The sequence below is a fragment of the Dasypus novemcinctus genome, chromosome 12 (genome assembly GCF_030445035.2).
Source record: "Dasypus novemcinctus isolate mDasNov1 chromosome 12, mDasNov1.1.hap2, whole genome shotgun sequence".
NCBI classification, from domain to species: domain Eukaryota; kingdom Metazoa; phylum Chordata; class Mammalia; order Cingulata; family Dasypodidae; genus Dasypus; species Dasypus novemcinctus.
The window spans coordinates 89,663,642-89,681,559 of record NC_080684.1 but is presented as its reverse complement, the minus strand read 5'-3'; the positions used below and the strand labels follow the sequence as shown (position 1 = coordinate 89,681,559).

Below are 17,918 nucleotides of genomic sequence, written 5' to 3'. Positions count from 1 at the left end.
GTTCATTTGTATGCATTTATTTCCTTTGGTACAATCATATCCTTGTACTAGTATTGCAATCAGCATATTGTTATTATTTGCCTGGTAGGCTGTCAATAGCTTACATTTTGGCTCATAGTTGGATGAAAGGGTAGAAACAAAGCAAGATGAAAAGAAGGGGAAATTTTTCCTAAGTTGTTAGAAAAGAGTTGGAAGAAATGAGCATGTCAAAAACAGCAAATATTTATTTGTTATTGTGTGCCTGTAGTATCCAAAGTAAAAGGAAGACAATACCCTATGCTCTTGAGGGTAGATCTATGGTATAAGATCTAGCCGTAGGAAGAAAAAGTGTTAAAAGGTAAGACATGTTGGATGACAATCAATGCACTAGCTGTTCAGAGGAGGGAGTGATCAATTGAGGCAAGGCAGTGGAAAGGAAGAAGTTGATTTTGGCCTTGAGTGGAGGATTTCAGTCAGGAGAGAGTCTGGGAAATTGTATTAGGTGCAATTAATTAACTGAATAGTTATTTGGTAGAAAATATAGGAAAAGAAAGCAACATCGCATGAGCACCATTCCACCTAAGGGGCAGAAAGAATATGGTGTGGAAAAAGAATGTTAGAAAGTTCCCTGGAAGGTCATAAAATGACCTCTGGCCAGAGGAGACAGAGAATAATGACCTTGGAGTTTTCAAAGGGATAGGCAGCAGGTAATCAGATTTCCAGAAATGTCTCCAATTCAGATTGTGCCTTAATATATCTAGGTGTTTCTATAGAATAAAGGATTTCTATTATTTTATTTTATATTTCCTGTTGATTTTGGTAAGAGTGGTCTATTAGACAAATGTTACTGATTTCTAAAGAAGGAACTTCTATAACCCTTGCCTTTGAGAGAAAATATGTCAAATTCCATTTGTCAGTATTTCTCCATCGTTCCTCCTCCCTCCTCGTTCCTCCTCCCTCCCTTCTCTCTTCTGTTTGACTCTGATCAGATCACTCAACTCTCTGGGTCCCATTTCCTTTTCTCTAAATGACAACACTGGACTACATTGTCTATCCCAATCCTAAAAATGTGATTATTAAGTTTCCCCAAATGACAAAACATAAAATATGACGATAAGACCTAATCATATTGCCCAAATCAGATAGCTGTGGCTTCCAAAACGGCTACTTCTGAATATCCCAGATAATTCAGTTATCCAGTTTTTCCTAGAACAAGGTGACTTCTACTCAGAGCTGTTTACGGGGCATTGAGATTGATGGAGGAAAAAAGTGGGAAGTTTAATATCTTCCTTCTATTTTAAAAGTGTGAACAAAAAGACAAACATACAAAAAAAAGTGCGAGGGACAAAAACAAAATCTATCTGCTTCTATCTCCGATTCAAAAGGCTTTCTGGGTTGACACACATAGATAAAACCTTTTTTCACGCTTCTGGGGGCTGAAACGCATTCACTGGTAAAGGGATCAGAAGGCCTTCAACTACTGAGTTCTAACACCCCTTGGGTTCACTGACCAGTGCGCAAAAACCTAGGGACTGCAGGCTCCCCCGAGCCATTGGACGCGGGCGGAAGCAGGGCAGCCACACTTCCGTTGTCCCGGCCGGGTACTCGCCACACTTCCTGTTGATCCAGCCCTGCTGAGGGTTGGGATGGGAGGAGGACCCGGGGGGCGGGCGGCGACGGCGGACGCTTGCGGGGCGTGGGCGCGCGAGGGGCCGCGGCGAGTTCGGAGCGTCGGTCCAGTTGCCTGAGTCCCGAGCTCCTTCGGCGGCCGCGCCTCCTGCCCTCCGTCTTTCTTTACGTCCTTCAGTCCGGCCGCGCGACACCATGCCCGCGGTGGATAAGCTCCTTCTGGAGGAGGCGTTGCAGGACAGCCCCCAGGTACATCCCGCCGCTCTGGCCTGCGTTGTCCGCAGGGGTGAGGCCGAGGAAGCCCCTCCAGCTTCGGGGAAGAAGCCGCGCCGCCTCAGGGTGCCTCCCCCGGGGTTCCTCGCGGCTAAGGAGGGGGCGGGCCCGGCTTTGCGTCTTGAGCCCGGGAGACCGCGGAATGGGGGCACCCCTGTGACAAAGCTGGAGAACCCGGGAAAGCCCCCTGGCGGGAATCACTGAGTCAAGATCCCTTCCCATACTCAGCTAAAACTGAGGCTGCCGTGTCTAAATCCTTCACTTACTAGCTGAGTACCCGGGCAGATACCTTAACCTTTTTATTCCTCAGTTTTGTCCGCTGTGAAATAGGGATACTAATTGTATCTGCCTCATCGGGTTGTTAGGAAGATTAAATGAGAAAATGCCTGCAAATTTGTTAGTGGACAACGTCTGGTATGGATGGAGTAAAGAGTCACAGTGTGTTATTTTTACTCCTGCTACCGATGTGGTGGGACCTGGTGAATATCGCGCCAGTATGGGAGGCAGTAGCTTGGCTTTCTTTCCATACGGTACCAGCCTCCTTTGGAACTGTTTTCCCATTTGTGAAAAAATTACAGTTCCTGCTCCATTTGCACACAGGGGAACTTCATTAGCACATTCGAGATACAAGTCAAGTCCTTTGAGCTCAGCGACGAAAGCTGGTGTGTAAATATAGCAATGAGTGCAGGATAACATTAGTTCATAATCCATTGTACCTTTCCCCAAGGAACGTTTGTTCTTCATTTAACTTTTCCCCAGCTTCGTATCTGTTCTTCTGGTTCTGCGTCTTTGGTCATTTAAATACATCTCTTAACTCCCTAGAGTCTCAACTCTGAAAAACTGGAATAGAATTCACCTGTGTTCCTTCACAGTTTCATCTTCTCTTCTTTTGCTTCCTTTTTCTCCTGGAATTTATCTTTATGACTTTACCTACACCTTCCCTGCATCTCTTCAGTTCAGAATAAGTAGTCAAAAAGGCTATGTGCTTAGTTTCCTTGTGCCCATTTCTTTGTGAATCTCCAAGTGTAGGCAAGGAACTGAGTGAGCTGTGATTTTCTTTTGGCAAATTCACATCCTCCGGTGTGAATAACTTTTCAAAGGCCTCTTTTATACAGCACTAGCCTTTCGGAATTTTAATGGAGAGGACCAAAGCCTTTAACATTTGGTGTATTGTCCATCGTCACACCTGTTGTGTGTGGGGTCTGGATATACTAAGTGTAGGATTTCTAATGATCATTCTGAATAAGGATTTCGGTTTGCTTTGTGTTGGGGAAACTGAGGTGCAAAGATACATTGCTTTCCAAGCTGATTATGATGATGGCTGAGCCAGGTTAGAGAGGAGTACCTCAGATAAACGAATATATACTGTTTCTGAGAGGTTTAAAAGAGTTAACTCAGCTATGAGGAAGTAGGAGGACTGGGGAACAAGTCAGGAGACCTGAGGTCAAATTCTGGCTCTGACACTAACTTGTCGTGTGATTTGGACAAGTCACTTTTTCTCATCTGCAGAATATCTGCAGAGCAAAGGACATGGAGCAGATGATCTTTGAGGTGCTTCAGAGCCTTAAATTTCTGTTTTGTCTGCATGGTTTATAATGAGCTTATATGTGGGAGAGAAGGTTTAGAGGCATTGTTACTGCTATTTAATATTCCTCCTAACATAGGGAATTTATTTGTCACTGCTTTGAGACTTAGCTGTCCCCCATGAGGCTTTTTGGTGAGGTTGTACAGAATGGAAGCAAGATTCAAGGAAGATCTTTGATAGTCATCAGATCCTGTTTATTTAGTAGTCTTGTATGTGGCGTATGCCTAGTACAACCTTTACTTCAAAGGATACTCATAGACTTGGAACTGGAAGGAATCTAATACAACACCTTCACCTTGTGGGTAAAGAGTAAAAACAATAGCAAGTGCATTTTATGTGCTAGGCACTGATTTTCCTCCTGACAACCGTTTAAAGTAGGCCCTCTATTAAAAATACCGAGGAATAAAGAAGTTAAATAACTGCCCAAGATTACACACTAGTTAAGTGGCAGAGGTAGGATTGGAACCCAGGCAACCTGGCTAGACTGGGGATGTTGCTCAAGTAAGCACAGCTACCTAGCACCTGGCTTTTCTGTCTTTGCTGACCTAAAATGTTTCATTCAAAGGAAAAGATCCTAAGAAACCATCTATTGTTCATTTTGTCTAGTTTTCTGTACAGTAGTTATGAGGCCTGTTCCAGTAACCTCTCTGCATGTGATTAATCAAATGAACACACAAACTTTTGTATTTGGACCAAGTGACCTAAGAAAAGCTGAATACCAGTAGCCCAACCTTAGACTCGTCTATTCATTTCCTCCTTTTTTAGGTTGCAGTGCAACACAATGTGTTATAAAACTAGTCTGTGTATTTCTGTTTATCTTGATATATGAGCAAATGTTTAAGGGATTAAGATACTTGCCTCCATTGCTGTTTGTGAAGCTCTGCAACTGCCAAGCACTGGGAGGTGGTAGGAACTTAATGATGAGTAAGGTAGGAGTGCCTGTCCTCCACTAGCTCACAGTCTGTTCCAGGAGCCAGATAAGTAAGGCAACAGGTCAGTAGTACGGACTGCTGTGATAGAAACACAAATGCAGCTTTGAGCTATTGCAGCTCACGCTCGTTCAGGGGCATAGTCTCATGTTCTGTAAGTAGTACACATTTGAGATAAGATGAAGACAAAAACATTGTTGCTTGCCTTTTTTTTTTTTTTTAAATTGACATAATTGAAGCACAGAGCTATTAAGGATTTAGTTCTGAGATTATGCAGTAAATGGCCTAGCTGGGAACAGTCCTTTCCAAACTGGACCCTTCTTTACTTGAGCAAGATGTGACAAAGCATAACCTGGATTGTTTCGTTTGCAGTCTTGTAGTGGGGCTTCTTCTTTCTATTCTCTTTGTTTATAAAATATTTTTTCCTTTCAGCAGACTTGATTCTACTGAGACATTTCTCTCCCTCTACCAGCCTATGGGTATATGCTTTTTTTTTTTTACAATCAGCTATTAACATTGTGTGAATTGTACAATCATAGGGTATTCTTGAGAGTAAAAAATTGTCTAGGACTATTTTATTAGGTTTCTTTACTCTTAAGATTGAGAGATGATATGGAGCTTATATCCATAAAGGGTTAGGTTTTGCTTATCTTGCCGAGCATACTGTTCAGAGTATAGGGTTATAGAGATGAAGGAAATCCTCCAGGGATCCCCCTTGGGTTCTTGCCTGGAGCAGATGAGTTGGAGTCCACACTGGGATGGTCATGAGAAAAAGCAGGTTTATTAACGATGGTGGAAGAACAGGAAACAGGGGTGTCTCAAATCTGCATTTCTCATATGCAGAAATTCTAATATTTTATAACAGGGTGCTAGTGAATAATTGGGGTGGAGTTTGCACAGGTTCTTTGATAAACATTGAGGGGCTGACCAGGATGGGGTGGGTATCAAATTGGGGTGAATCACAAAGTTACAATCATTATCAGAGATCAAGGAGTCTGGGAGAGGGGACACAGAAAGCAAAGGTCAAGGTTTTTCATATTAATTTCAACCAGATGAAGGTGGAATGGTCATTCTTTCAATAGAAACGTTTCTATGCAAAGGTAAGATCCTTCTGGAATAATGATTACAAAGGCAGGGTTTTAGTTGAAAAGGGCCACATACAAAGGGTTAAGTCAGTCTAGCCAGTTTCAGTAATTTCAGATATCAACCTTTGGCTATTTTTTAATTTACTGGAAATAAAAAGGCATGTATCTAATGATTTAGTAATCATAATTTATTTGTTAATTCTTATCCTTGATATAAAAGGGTCAGTACAATGCCTAGATATTTAAACTATACTGGGTTTTCTAGTACTACAGAAGATGAAATTCAAATCCTGATTCTGCCAGTTTACCTTTGAAAACTTACTCAACCTCTCTGAGATTGTAGTGTTTTTGTTGTTTCATTTATTCTAACCTCCCAAAACTTTTATATCAAGCTTATGAGCTTATATTTTGACATATGTAAAAATACCTATTCTAATAGAGTTATTAGGCCCCAAGGCTGGACCTTTGGGGATAACCAGAGTAAAAACTTTAACACGAGGGTCAGGCAGAACTTAATGTTTATTATGTCTGCAGGAGCCAAGGTCGGTCTAAACAGACCCAACTCCTGTGCTATGGTTTTACTCTTGCTTAAAATACCTAGGTTACTACTTAGCATTTGCTTTGATTATGCATTAGCTTTTATGCTTATGGATGAACACAAATAGCTAGTTATATAACTGTATGATTAGTATGTTCAGGAAATCATGCTTGCACATATATTGCATGATTGAAAAGGGACGGATAACTCCACTCCTGGGTGGGGATTTTACTATGTTAATTAAGCAAGTTGAAGTGAGGACAGCAGGGGCTTCTGCTGCACAGGTTTGGCCAACTGGTTGAAGCTGGTCTTTATACTTCATTGCTTCAACAGGATATTCTTAACCATAGGAGGCACCAAGGGAGGGTTGCATTTCCTTAACTTCTAATTTACATATAATTATTTCCTTTGTATCCTAGCAACAGGGAGAGAAGTTACTTTCAGGCATTCGGTCATCCTACAGCTATCATTGTTAATGAAGAATAAATAATGTGTATAAATTGTGTACATGTCTGCATGTCATAGTAGCTCCATAAATGATTGCTATTATTATCTTAAAAATGATACACACCAGTGTCTACTTGACTTTTGGGGGATTTTGAGCAGTTGCTGTACCTTTGCCTGGTCTTTGGTCGCAATCTTTTTTTTTTTTTTAATATCTCAAAACATCCCTGTTGTTACAAATATAATTTTGAGAAGATATGATGCTGGTGAATGTGAATATCAAAATAATGCCTGAAATAGATGGGCATAATTTTCCCAAGGGCAACCATTCCTAGTTAAATTAGAAAAAGAAGACTGGAGTTTTCCTCCCAGTTCTACTGGGTGTCATAGGACACATGTCCAGGGTGTTAGCAGAATGCTCTAGGTCTGGGATTCTAGGTTTTGGCTTATGTTGCATAGAGGAATTAAAGGACATGCCATAGGGTAAGCTAGGGAGTAAAGAGTTTATTAAGAAACAAGAGAAGAGATAGTACACAATCCCAGACAGTGGTGTGAACATGCTACAGGGTGAGAGGCATGGGGCCCCAAGGTAAGCCTTTTCAAGACCTCTTCTGCCCTACTTTCCTAATGTTGGGGAGGGACCCCACCTTTTTGCTGTTCTGATTAGTTGCCTTATGACCCTACCTGTTAATGTTCAGGAGCCCAATGAGGAGGCCTTTTGTTTGGAGTTGACTGGGACCAGCGGGGAGGCCTGTTTGGAGCTCCCCCTTGACCCTGGGCTTCTCCTTGACCGTGGGAGAATTCCAAATGGGACTTCACTGCCAGGATCTTGGTGGGGTCTTTCTGGCTTTGTTCTTAGTAGTGGCCTTCCTTAGGGTTTCCTGGACTGGGTCTCATGGCCATGTTTTCTGCTGGGTCCCAGCTATGACTCTTCTTCCCTTTTTCACTATGCTAATCTGCCTCAAGAGCATTAAAAAAACAAACCACGAAACACTGTAATGTATTTCCTTGGCAGTTATCACAGGTAAGAATGTAACCAAGGGTTAAGAATTAACAAGTAATTATGATTACTAAATCATTATATAGATGCCTTTGTATTATAAAATAGCAAAAGGTTAATACCTGAAATTACTGAATCTGGCTAGAATGGTCCCACCTTTGTTTATGGTCAGTCTAGACTAACCCTCACCCTTGTGTGTGCTTGCCTTTGTGATCCTAATTCTAGATTAGGGTTCTTCTTAACCAGGAATACATGGGTTGAGTTGAAATTAAAAAAAATAATTCTTGGGACGTGTTGGTCTGGGTGTGATATATTTATTAAATAACACGCAGTATAGTGTGGACTTAGTAAGGAGTCTGCAGTTTTCACCTGATTGGCAAAGGGATCTGTGGAACAAAAAAGGTTAAGAACCCCTATACTAGACTGAGCTCAGCCTTGTGTATGCTTCCTGTTACGATAATTCTAGATTGAAATCACCCTTGTGTGTACTTACCGTTGGGATGGTAACCACTCCACTCACCACTGTTTAATATCCATATGAAAGACCTTATAACCCACCTTTGTTCTGTATACCCCTATCCTAAATCCTTGTGACTGATCCTAGTTTGCTACCTTAGCCCTGTCAGTCTGGTTTAGCCCCTTAATGTTTGAAACTATGTCCAGTTCCTCCCCAATTCATTAGCACCCCGATGTCATAAATAGGGTTTCTGAAGATTGGAGAGGAAGTGTTGGGCCAGTAGGCCACTATTCTCCCTTGCTTGTGCAACCAATAAAACTCTCTTTTCGAAACCCAGTGTCTCAGGAATTGGCTTTAAAGATGCATTGGGAGAAAAGAACCCATTTTGTTTGGTATCAAGGGCGTGACAGTAGAATGAACAAAGAGAGGCCAGCGCTAGACAGCCTATATCCTGCTTCCTTGGTCTGTGGAACCAAAGACCATATAGTCTTTACAGCTTTACCCTCCTGCTTCCTAGTCATGTGAAGTTGAGCTTGTTCTTTGACCATGATGAGCCTCAGTTTCATCATCTGTATATATCAGCTTATCATAGCACGATATCTATACCTCAAAAGGTTGTTGAGAGGATTAAATGAAGTAACAAATGTTTAGTGCCCAGCACAGGGTCTGGCACATAGGATGTACAGAGTAAATGATAGTTTTAAGTGTTTTTTTCCATCCTCTTTGTGGAGATCATCTGTTTAAACTCTGTCTTACCATTTTCTCCTCTTCCTTTGTGTTTTATTCCAAAGAATATTAAAACCAATAAATAGGACTCAACTAATGGATTATCTGTAGTATGAAAAAAAATTAGATAACCTTGATGTAGTCATACCATTCCTTCCCATGCCCCTAGAGATATTAGTTGTAAGAAAGAAAGGTACCAGAATCATAAAAACATTAGTGGGCTTCTTCAGTATTGTGCACTATGAATATACAAAGATCCTATTGTGTTAGGTAACATTAGTTGATAACTGTGGAGGTAAGAAGGTTGCTGTCTTATTAAAATGAAATCATATATGTAAAGCACTTAGTGCCTGGCATAAAATCAACAGTCAGTAAAGTTCATGATCGTCTTCATCAGTATCATCCCTGCTATTACTGTATGTCAGACACTGATTGTCATTAGCCCTACAAATTAGTGTAAGAGCCTGGATTTGGACCCAGGAGTGCCAAGGTGCCAAGGTGATCACATATTTTCTGAGATGCCCTAGCAGACTATAAGCCCCTGGAAAGTGTAGCATCAGTTTTTGTCACATTTGAATCTCCATACCCAGCATAATGTTTCAGTAAATGTTGGGTGAAGGCAGGGGTGCATGTCTGAATCAGTGAATACTGAATGACAGACCACTGTAGGTTCTGAAAAATTTTTAATGGTAAGTACTTTTTTTCCCAAAATAAAAAGTATATTTTAAAGAAATGTAATGAAAAATTCTAAACCAGTGTGTACCACCTACCAATTGATATCCATTAGTGAATTATTAAACCCAGTGGATCATACTAGTATTTTTATTTACAGATGAAATAGAACAAAATATGAAAAAATATGAAATAGAACAGAATAGAAAAAAATCCGAGTGTGTATATGTAGTAATGATAAACATTGTTTGGTGACACTTTTGTTCAGATCCTGATGGAAAATGTGTTTTGACTGTGGATTATAATTTTTTAAAAATTGAGGAACTCTATTCTAACACACAAAATGTAGATGATATGAGCTATATGATGTTTTGTTCTCATTGACAGCTTTTTAAAGTATATTATAATTTATTTACTTATTTGTCCTTCATTTGATAAGGATTAGTACAGAAGAGAGTACTGTTGGTCTTGGAACAGGTATTTTTAGCCTAGAGGACACTGGACAAAGCTTGTACTGTTCCAAAGTGCAACAGTGTTTGCAGAAATCAGGGGTTGAATGTGTGTGGTGGGAGGTAACGATCCAAATGCCTGGGTTCCTGTTCTTTGAGGGTGCTTTGTGGATCCATGATTGCTCTCTTGCCTTAGGTAGGTTAGAAAAGGGAGAAGGGAATTGAAATTCATTTGCAGGGAAGTAATGAGCCTTAATGGATTGTTCTTTGTAAAACTGTTTGGATATCCTCTCGTTAAAGGCATTTCTGTTACTCTCCATTCTATGTCAAATGAGTTATTTTCTGAAGTACAGATTCCATTATCACTAAAGTAGTATTTTAAATGCCTGCTGTGCTGGGCACATTAGTGAAGGTCCCTTGAGTAAGTATGGTCTCTTGTGTGACACCCAGATGTTTCTTCATACACCCTCCAGCATATAGACATTTCTTCACTGCTTAATGAATGCCAGGCACTGTGCATGAAAATGATAGGAAACACTTTTCATCTAATGGCATTGCTCAGCTGCTCACAGAGCGCTGTGTAGGTAGCTTTCCTGAAGGAACCAAGCTAGCATTCTGGTTAAGTTGCTGTTTGAGTCTTATGTCTACAGCTACCACTGGTGGGCCCAGAGTACATGAAGTTTCCTATCCATGAGTGTGAAAATTGGTTGCATAAAATATGACAAAAACCATGGAAATTGACGGTATTTCTTAAGAGGAAAGAATGACCCACTCCTGCAAGCTGTCCACAATTGCAAAAAAAACCAGACAGATGGTTCACTGCTGGGTGATTATACTCTAGCAGACTTGGAGTCCTGATTACACCCCAGATACACAGATGGGCCTCGACTTTGAATTAGTTTATGGACTTGAGAGGCTTGCTTCCCTTTTAAAAACATTTTTTATTGGATGGACTTTTGATTTGCTTTTTAGGGTGGGGTCTAAAGTTGGGACAGATTAATAGCCTTTCAATCTAAATCTTTTAAAAATTGGCCTGGTACTCAAATTTTATTCATTTTGTCCCTGTGTGATAGTCTAAAGTATTATAAAAGGAATTCTAAATTAAAGCTCCAGGAATCAACTTGGATTATATTGGCAATACAAAGATAAAGTCAGAACTAACATGTACCATCCCTTCCCATTTCAGTTTGTGTGTGTGCTTTCCAAATTTCCTTTGTAACTTTTCCATTTAGAAATAAAACGGACCTCTTCTTTTCTTACAGACTCGCTCTTTACTGAGTGTTTTTGAGGAGGATGCTGGCACCCTCACAGATTATACCAACCAGCTGCTCCAGGCAATGCAGCGTGTCTATGGAGCCCAGGTATGCCACTGCCCTCACACTGGAGAGGAGCGGAGGAGGGGCCTCTGCCCTCATCTTGAACTTCTCTTCGGAGGTTGAGAAACTTGAGCCAGAACATCACCATTCAAAATTTTGGAATAAAATCAGAATTGTTTTTATTTCTTTTTACCTCCACAACTATGGACTTTCTGTTTCATTGCTTAAGAAAGAGAGTAATTTTTCCTGTAACTTTAACCAATAGCGAGGGACCACATAACTGCTTTTTTTTTTTTTAATTCATCACCAGAGGGAAACATTAGAATCTTCTCTTCCTATTATGAATGAGTAGGTTCAGTATTTTGAGACGTGTTTTTTTGTCTTTCTCATTAATGGGCAGTCTTAGATGTTGATGTGGGAAGGTAGAGATGTTTTTTCAAGTGCTTCCTCTGAAAAGACTTGAGTCACTGTTCTGAAACTATTGGATGGCATCTTTGTTTTGAGGAACAGATAGCTCTGGCTTGCAAAACTTAGGAAAATAAATTGCTGAGTAGCAAAAGTCAATCTTTTTAAAATCAAGAAGTGCCTATGTGTGGTGTTTTCTAAAAGAAGACTTGTGAATTCATTAAAAATAAAATTTGTGTTACACATCAGAATATAATTGCCACTGATAATTTTCATTATAGATTCCTTGCCAACTTAAATCTGTATATGTTAATGTTTCTTTTTCTCCTTGATGATCTCTAAAGAGATACTACATGAGTATTAAGAGCTATATTAATAATAAATGATTGTATGATTAAGAGCTATATCTTACTTAATATATTATTGTTTTTTAAAAAGATTTATTTATTTTTTACTTAATTTATAATTTAAACCTCCCACTGTCCCCCGTATGGGTCTCTTGTTTGATTGCTCATTGTTTGCTCACCTTCTCCAGGAGGCACCAGGAACCAAACCCAGGGCCTCCCACATGTGAGGTGTGTGCCCAGTGGCCTAAGCCACATCCACTCCCTAAGGGCTGTGGCATCTGCTTGGCTTGTGGCATCTGCTTGTTGCTGTAAGGTGCAGCGTCTAGCTCTCATTGTGGCGGTGTGTAGGCATCTGCTTGTCTTCTTTAGGAGGCACTGGGACCTGAACCCAGGACCTCCCATGTGGTAGGCGGGTTCCCAACTGGTTGAACCACATCCACTTCCCTATCATTGTTTTTTCAGTTGTTCATTTATCCAATAGATACTTTAAAGATTATGTGTGAGGCCCTGTTATAAGTTCTGAACACAAGGCAGTAAACAAAAATTCCTTTCTGTGGAGTTGACATTTTAGTGGGGAAAGATAAGACAATGAACACCATAAATATGTAAAGTATGTAGTATGTTAGGTATTGGTATATTCTATGGGGAAAAATAAACCTAGAAAGGGGTGTGGGGACTAGCAACCTAAATAACATAGATAAGGAAGACCTCACTAAGATGATCATTGAATAAAGACCCTACGAGATGAGGGAATGGACTGGGTAGTTATCCAGAGGAGAGAAAGTAAGTTCATGCAAAGAGTTTTCTTGATGAGTAATGAATTATTGATAGGTGCTTTATTGGAAGGTTAATTAATTGTATGTAGGCATATACATAGTTGTTTATAAACAACTTTTAAATGAGAGAGGTACCTTTGTCATATAATCAAAATCATTACAATTAGTTGAGAAGAATGAGAAAGATGGTTTTGAAAAGGAGGAAAGGTATTTTCAAGAAAGTGTTTCTTTTGTGACTGTCATTAGGATACTATAATAGAGTGAGGCTTATGATAAAAAATACTATGGACTGTGTAATGAGGATTATGCAGTTTTAAACTGTGCAGAGAGCACTTTTCCTGCAGTGTAGTGGATGATCAATAATTGCTTGAATGGAATTAAATATTAATATAACGTATTTGAATGCCAACTGTAGATTAGGCACTATGCAATTAGAGAAATAAAGAGACTCAGTCCCTGCCGTTAGGGAATTTACAGTTGGATTGGGAGATAAACAAAACAATTACCAAAAATCTTAGGGCTGTTAGGAAGGAGAGTCATGCACACAGAGCAGTCGTGATAGGCACTGAGAAGGGGGATGCCTGTGATTATTGAAATTTATTAAATACTGAATAGCTTGTAGGCATTGTTTCAGGGGCTTTTACATTGATTATCTCATTTAATTTCCCACGAACTCTGTGATATGGGTATTGTTATTACCCTATTTTATACGTCAGGAGACTAAGGATTCCAAAGATGAGTTACTTGTCCAAATCCATCCAGTTAGTATATGGCAGAGCAATCTGCCTGAGGCCAAAGTCCAAACTCTTAATTACTAACCACAGGATGGTGGCCTGAACTAGGCAAGTGACCATAGAAGGGGAAAGACATGAATGAATTTCAGAAGTATTTAGGAGGCAAATTGGTGTTGGATTGGATATGAAGAAGTGGGGTGGGTAAAGGATGAATCAAGAATAATGGTCATGTCTTTGACTTGAACGTCAGGGTGGATAGATGGGAGAACATAGAAAGAGGAGCAGGGTATATGGGGGTGGAGGGTGGCACAGGGTGGCAAGGGCCAGGGTATGCAGATCATAATTCTCTCTTGAAAGGCTAATTTTCAGGTGTCCATGGGACATCAGAGTGGGGAGAAAAACTTTGTTAGAAGTTCAGATCCAGAGTTCAGGATGGTAGATACAGGCATACAAACTATATAATATTATACAAATATATTTATTAATTAGAACTAATTTTAACAACCCAAAGAATCATGTACTCATTTGTCATTTTTTTTATTTTGTAAGTCATTCAGAATTTGGAGACATCAATACTTTGTTGATTTTTTTTGTTGTTGATATTTTTGTATTTTTCCTAAAACATTCTAAATTTGTAAAAATAGAAATTTTTAACCAGGCTTATGTCAACACTTGATTGCTATTAAGTATATTGAATACTGTCATTAAATGATTTGTCTTGTTGAGGCCTAGAGCCCTAGGACTTAAGGGACTATGTTTGCCTCTCCCAAGGGTCTCTGTTCTGCCATTCTACGTCTGTCAGAATCACTTACTTGGAGATGTCCAGACACCCTCTTATGCCTTTTTTCTTAGACCCAGATAACCATGTTTTGCCAAAATTAAGTGGGTCTTGCATTCTGAGAGACGGTAACTGGCTTTTAATGCACACCACATGACCATCACATGGGTTCTCCTGCTGGCCAGAAACCCTTCCCTCTGCCACAGAATTTCCTGCGGCAGATGCTGCTGAGAATGTCTGGTTAGCGCTGCCAAACACAGTGATCCAAACAGTGATAGGCCACACTCAGATTTGCTTAGTCAAGGTCAGTTGGTTTTTCAGATTTGAAAGCTCAGATGTTTGTAGTTTCATTATTTTTTCATTAAAAAACAAAAAACAAATATGCTTGCTTCAGCAGCACATATACTAAAATTGGAATGATACAAAGAAGGTTAGCATGGCCCCTGTGCAAATTCATGAAGCTTTCCATATTTTTAAAGAGAATATTAGGTGTTTTAAGGTTAATTCAGAAAAGAGAGAAATAGGTTTTGCATTTTTAAAAATTTGTGTGTTCTTCTATTTTAGAGGTTTGAATCGCTAGTCTTTTTATGATCAAAATCCTATTTAGAAAAACAACTGTTTCTTAATTGTATCTTTAGAATATGTGTTCTTAACAATAAAATACTTGTATAAACAAAAACAGTTTTTCTGACTCCTCTTTGATTAGTTTGTTTTTATTTACATTTCTTTAAAATAGTAATATTTGTCAATGTTTTTATTCAAATTTTTACCTAACTTATGTTTTCTTGATTTTCTTTTCATTTTGCTCCTTAGTGTCTGTGTATACCTAGACATGTTTGATTTGATTAATAGAATTTTATAATTGGATTTTTAAAAACAAGCATTTAGCAAGAGTTTTTCTTACCTTTATAGTTTAAAAGCCAGGCTTATGCCATTGATAAATGATAAATATTCCTAAAAGGTAGGTATATTAATCAGACATTGTAAATATATGGATTTTGATATAGTATATGCCCTTCAGACCATAGTTTAAGAAAGAAGAGCAGGAAAAACCAGAGGAAAGTTGTGTGAGTGTTTGCTGATTGTGACTGTTTTATAGGAAAATGTTAAAATTTATTTGGCTTGAGCTCTGTAGCAGAGCTATAAGTGGTGGCTATTTTTAGCATCTCACACAAACCCTGGATTCACATCTGGTCTCTTAACTGTCAAATGTTCCTTTGCATGGGGTGGGAACTGAGTACTCCTTTGCAGTCATTTGAGTGAAAGAAGCTCTACACATTTCTAATGCATTAACAAAGCAGAGACTTATTACTTAGAAAGACCTGCTATTTTCTCAACTAAAGTTAAAAACTTCAAAAGTGTCTAAGTAGATGCATATATATACATACTCCGTTAAATCTGCTCAAACTTTGTGCTTAATACACTTAATGTAATACTTGTTTTGATTCTGTATAGCTACCATAATTTTCTCTTCTAAAGAAGTTTAAAGTTTTTAAATAAAAATGGATTTATTAGGGTCTCACAATGAAATCTAGTTAATAATCTTATTTCTTTTCTCCTTTCTGAGAAAACAGAGGTAAATGAAACCATGTTCCTGGCTTTTACCACCAGTATTAGTGAAATCTGGAAACTTTTACCTTTTTTTCTCCTTTAACAGGTGACCAGACTCTATAGTTCTTTCCTTTAGTCTGGATGGAATTTTTTATGTGCTTATTTTGTTTTTGTTCTGTAAAGTAAATGTTGGGAAGCGGACTTGGCCCAATGGATAGAGCGTCCACCTACCACATGGGAGGGCTGCGGTTCAAACCCCGGGCCTCCTTGACCTGTGTGGATCTGGCTCATGCGCAGTGCTGACACGCGCAAGGAGTGCTGTGCCATGCAGGGGTGTCCCCCGCGTAGGGGAGCCCCACGCGCAAGGAGTGCGCCCTGTAAGGAGAGCCACCCAGTGCAAAAGAAAGTGCAGCCTGCCCAAGAATGGTGCTGCACACATGGAGATCTGACACAAGATGACACAACAAAGAGAAATATAGATTCCCGGTGCTGCTGATAAAGGATAGAAGTGGTCACAGAAGAACACACAGTGAATGGACACAGAGAGCAGACAACCGGGGGGTGGGGGTGGGGGTAGAGAAATAAATAAAAAATAAATCTTTTTAAAAAATTAAATTAAAAAATAAAGTAAACATTGAATGGAGTTTTTAAAGCAAGAGCCATAGCTAAGACTCTTTCACTTTCTGTCAGCACAACAGTCTTAATCCAACAGTCATTTCTCTGCACCTGTTCTTAACCAAACCTTTTAGAGTTCTGAACTACTGATCCTAAAAACCAAAAGCCTGAATTGAGATGGGCATAGAATCTTCTCAAATTGGGGTAAAGACAATGGGAAGGAGCTGGGAGTAAAATACTTCAAAGGGAAAATATGTATGTATTTAGTATAATTTTTAAAACGTCTTTTTGTTATTGATGACAAAAACCAGATACCAAGCAAAATAGATTACCTCTTGGGAAACAAATGAGAGTAGTAGGCATCTAGGAGTGTGAGCTTGTATTAGGGAAGGGAGAAGCATATGGGGGGGAGATAGTGGTCAGAGCTGTATATTTTAGTAATAAAATAATATCCTTCCTTTATTAGGCATATAAAGTACCAGGCACTAGGCTAGGCATGGCCTGTGCATTATCTTTTAGCTTTCATAACACAGCAGAGGTATTGTAATATATATTTGCACATGATGAAACTAATACTCAGAGAGTTTATATAGCTTCCTTAACATAACACATCTGATGAGTGACAGGACCAGAATTTGAATTCAAATCTTTGACTCCAAAAACCTGCACCTGCACTCTCACTCTAAACCACTTTGCTGTACTCTTTTTCTTTTCTTTTCTTTTTTTAATTTTATTTTAAAGAAGTTTTAGATTACATAAATGTTACATAAAACATAAGGGATTCCCATATGCCCCACTCCCTCCCCTACCATACTTTCCCACGTCAGCAACATTCTTCATTAGTGTGGTACATATGTTGTACTCTTGGTACTCTGGTCTGCAGAAATGGCTGTAGAGGCTGAGGAAGTATGTACTTTAAAAGTCATTCTTGTCACTTGGAACAACAAGTCCATCTGTCAGCCTAACTACTTTATAATATATTAGAAGTAGGTGGCAATTCTTTTTGTATTCCAAAATAATTTTCCTTGTTTAGTTTGTTTTTATTCGTAATCATTTTAATCAGTGCATTTTAGCAGCCCTGAAAAGCAGTCAACTTGGGGTTTTTATGGTAGAAACTGAGAGCAAATGTGTTTGTAGCCTTGGCATGAGGGAGCAGAGGGTCCAAGTGGTTTCTAAAAATAATGTCATAGCCTGGGTTCCTGCTCCTCGTTTGCATGTATGGTCTACAGCTTTTCCTCATGCTGGTGTTAAAGGCTTCCAAACTGGCATGAAAGACTGTTTTGATTTAGATTCTTTCACTTGGAATCAGACGTGAGTTCTGATCTTGGCTCAGCCACTTGCTCTGTGATCTTGGGCAGGTTACTTCATTGCCAGAGTTTCCTTACCTGGTGAACAAAGGTCATAATAATACACACCTTATAGGGTTGTCTGCAGGGTACTAAGTAAGATCATGCCTGGCATAAAGTGCTCTCTTGGTGTTAACATGACTGCCTTCCGAGTCTTAAAATAGTTATGATGGCCTTATGCACTGGTACTAATTTGGTTTAATAGGTTTTGGTCCCTGATCCTGATTTTCTTGAAGGAGCAGTTTACAGCTGCTTTCTTCACTTCCTCCTTGGGTATTTGATAT

General features: G+C 39.3%; 1 protein-coding gene and 1 pseudogene across 2 annotated transcripts in view; both read left to right on the top strand.

Annotated features, from left to right (window-relative positions):
- The first annotated feature begins 1,569 nt into the window (after positions 1-1,569).
- Positions 1,570-17,918, top strand: part of APPL2 (adaptor protein, phosphotyrosine interacting with PH domain and leucine zipper 2) — a 54,456-nt gene continuing 38,107 nt past the window's right edge. For both annotated transcript variants that reach the window (XM_004446780.5, XM_004446779.5), the window contains exons 1-2: positions 1,570-1,857; positions 11,029-11,127. In XM_004446780.5, the coding sequence (XP_004446837.1) occupies positions 1,804-1,857; positions 11,029-11,127 (153 nt within the window). In that variant the 5' untranslated portion in view covers positions 1,570-1,803. The remainder of the gene's footprint in view (positions 1,858-11,028; positions 11,128-17,918) is intronic.
- On the top strand, positions 14,508-14,597 carry LOC111762127 (U6 spliceosomal RNA; annotated as a pseudogene).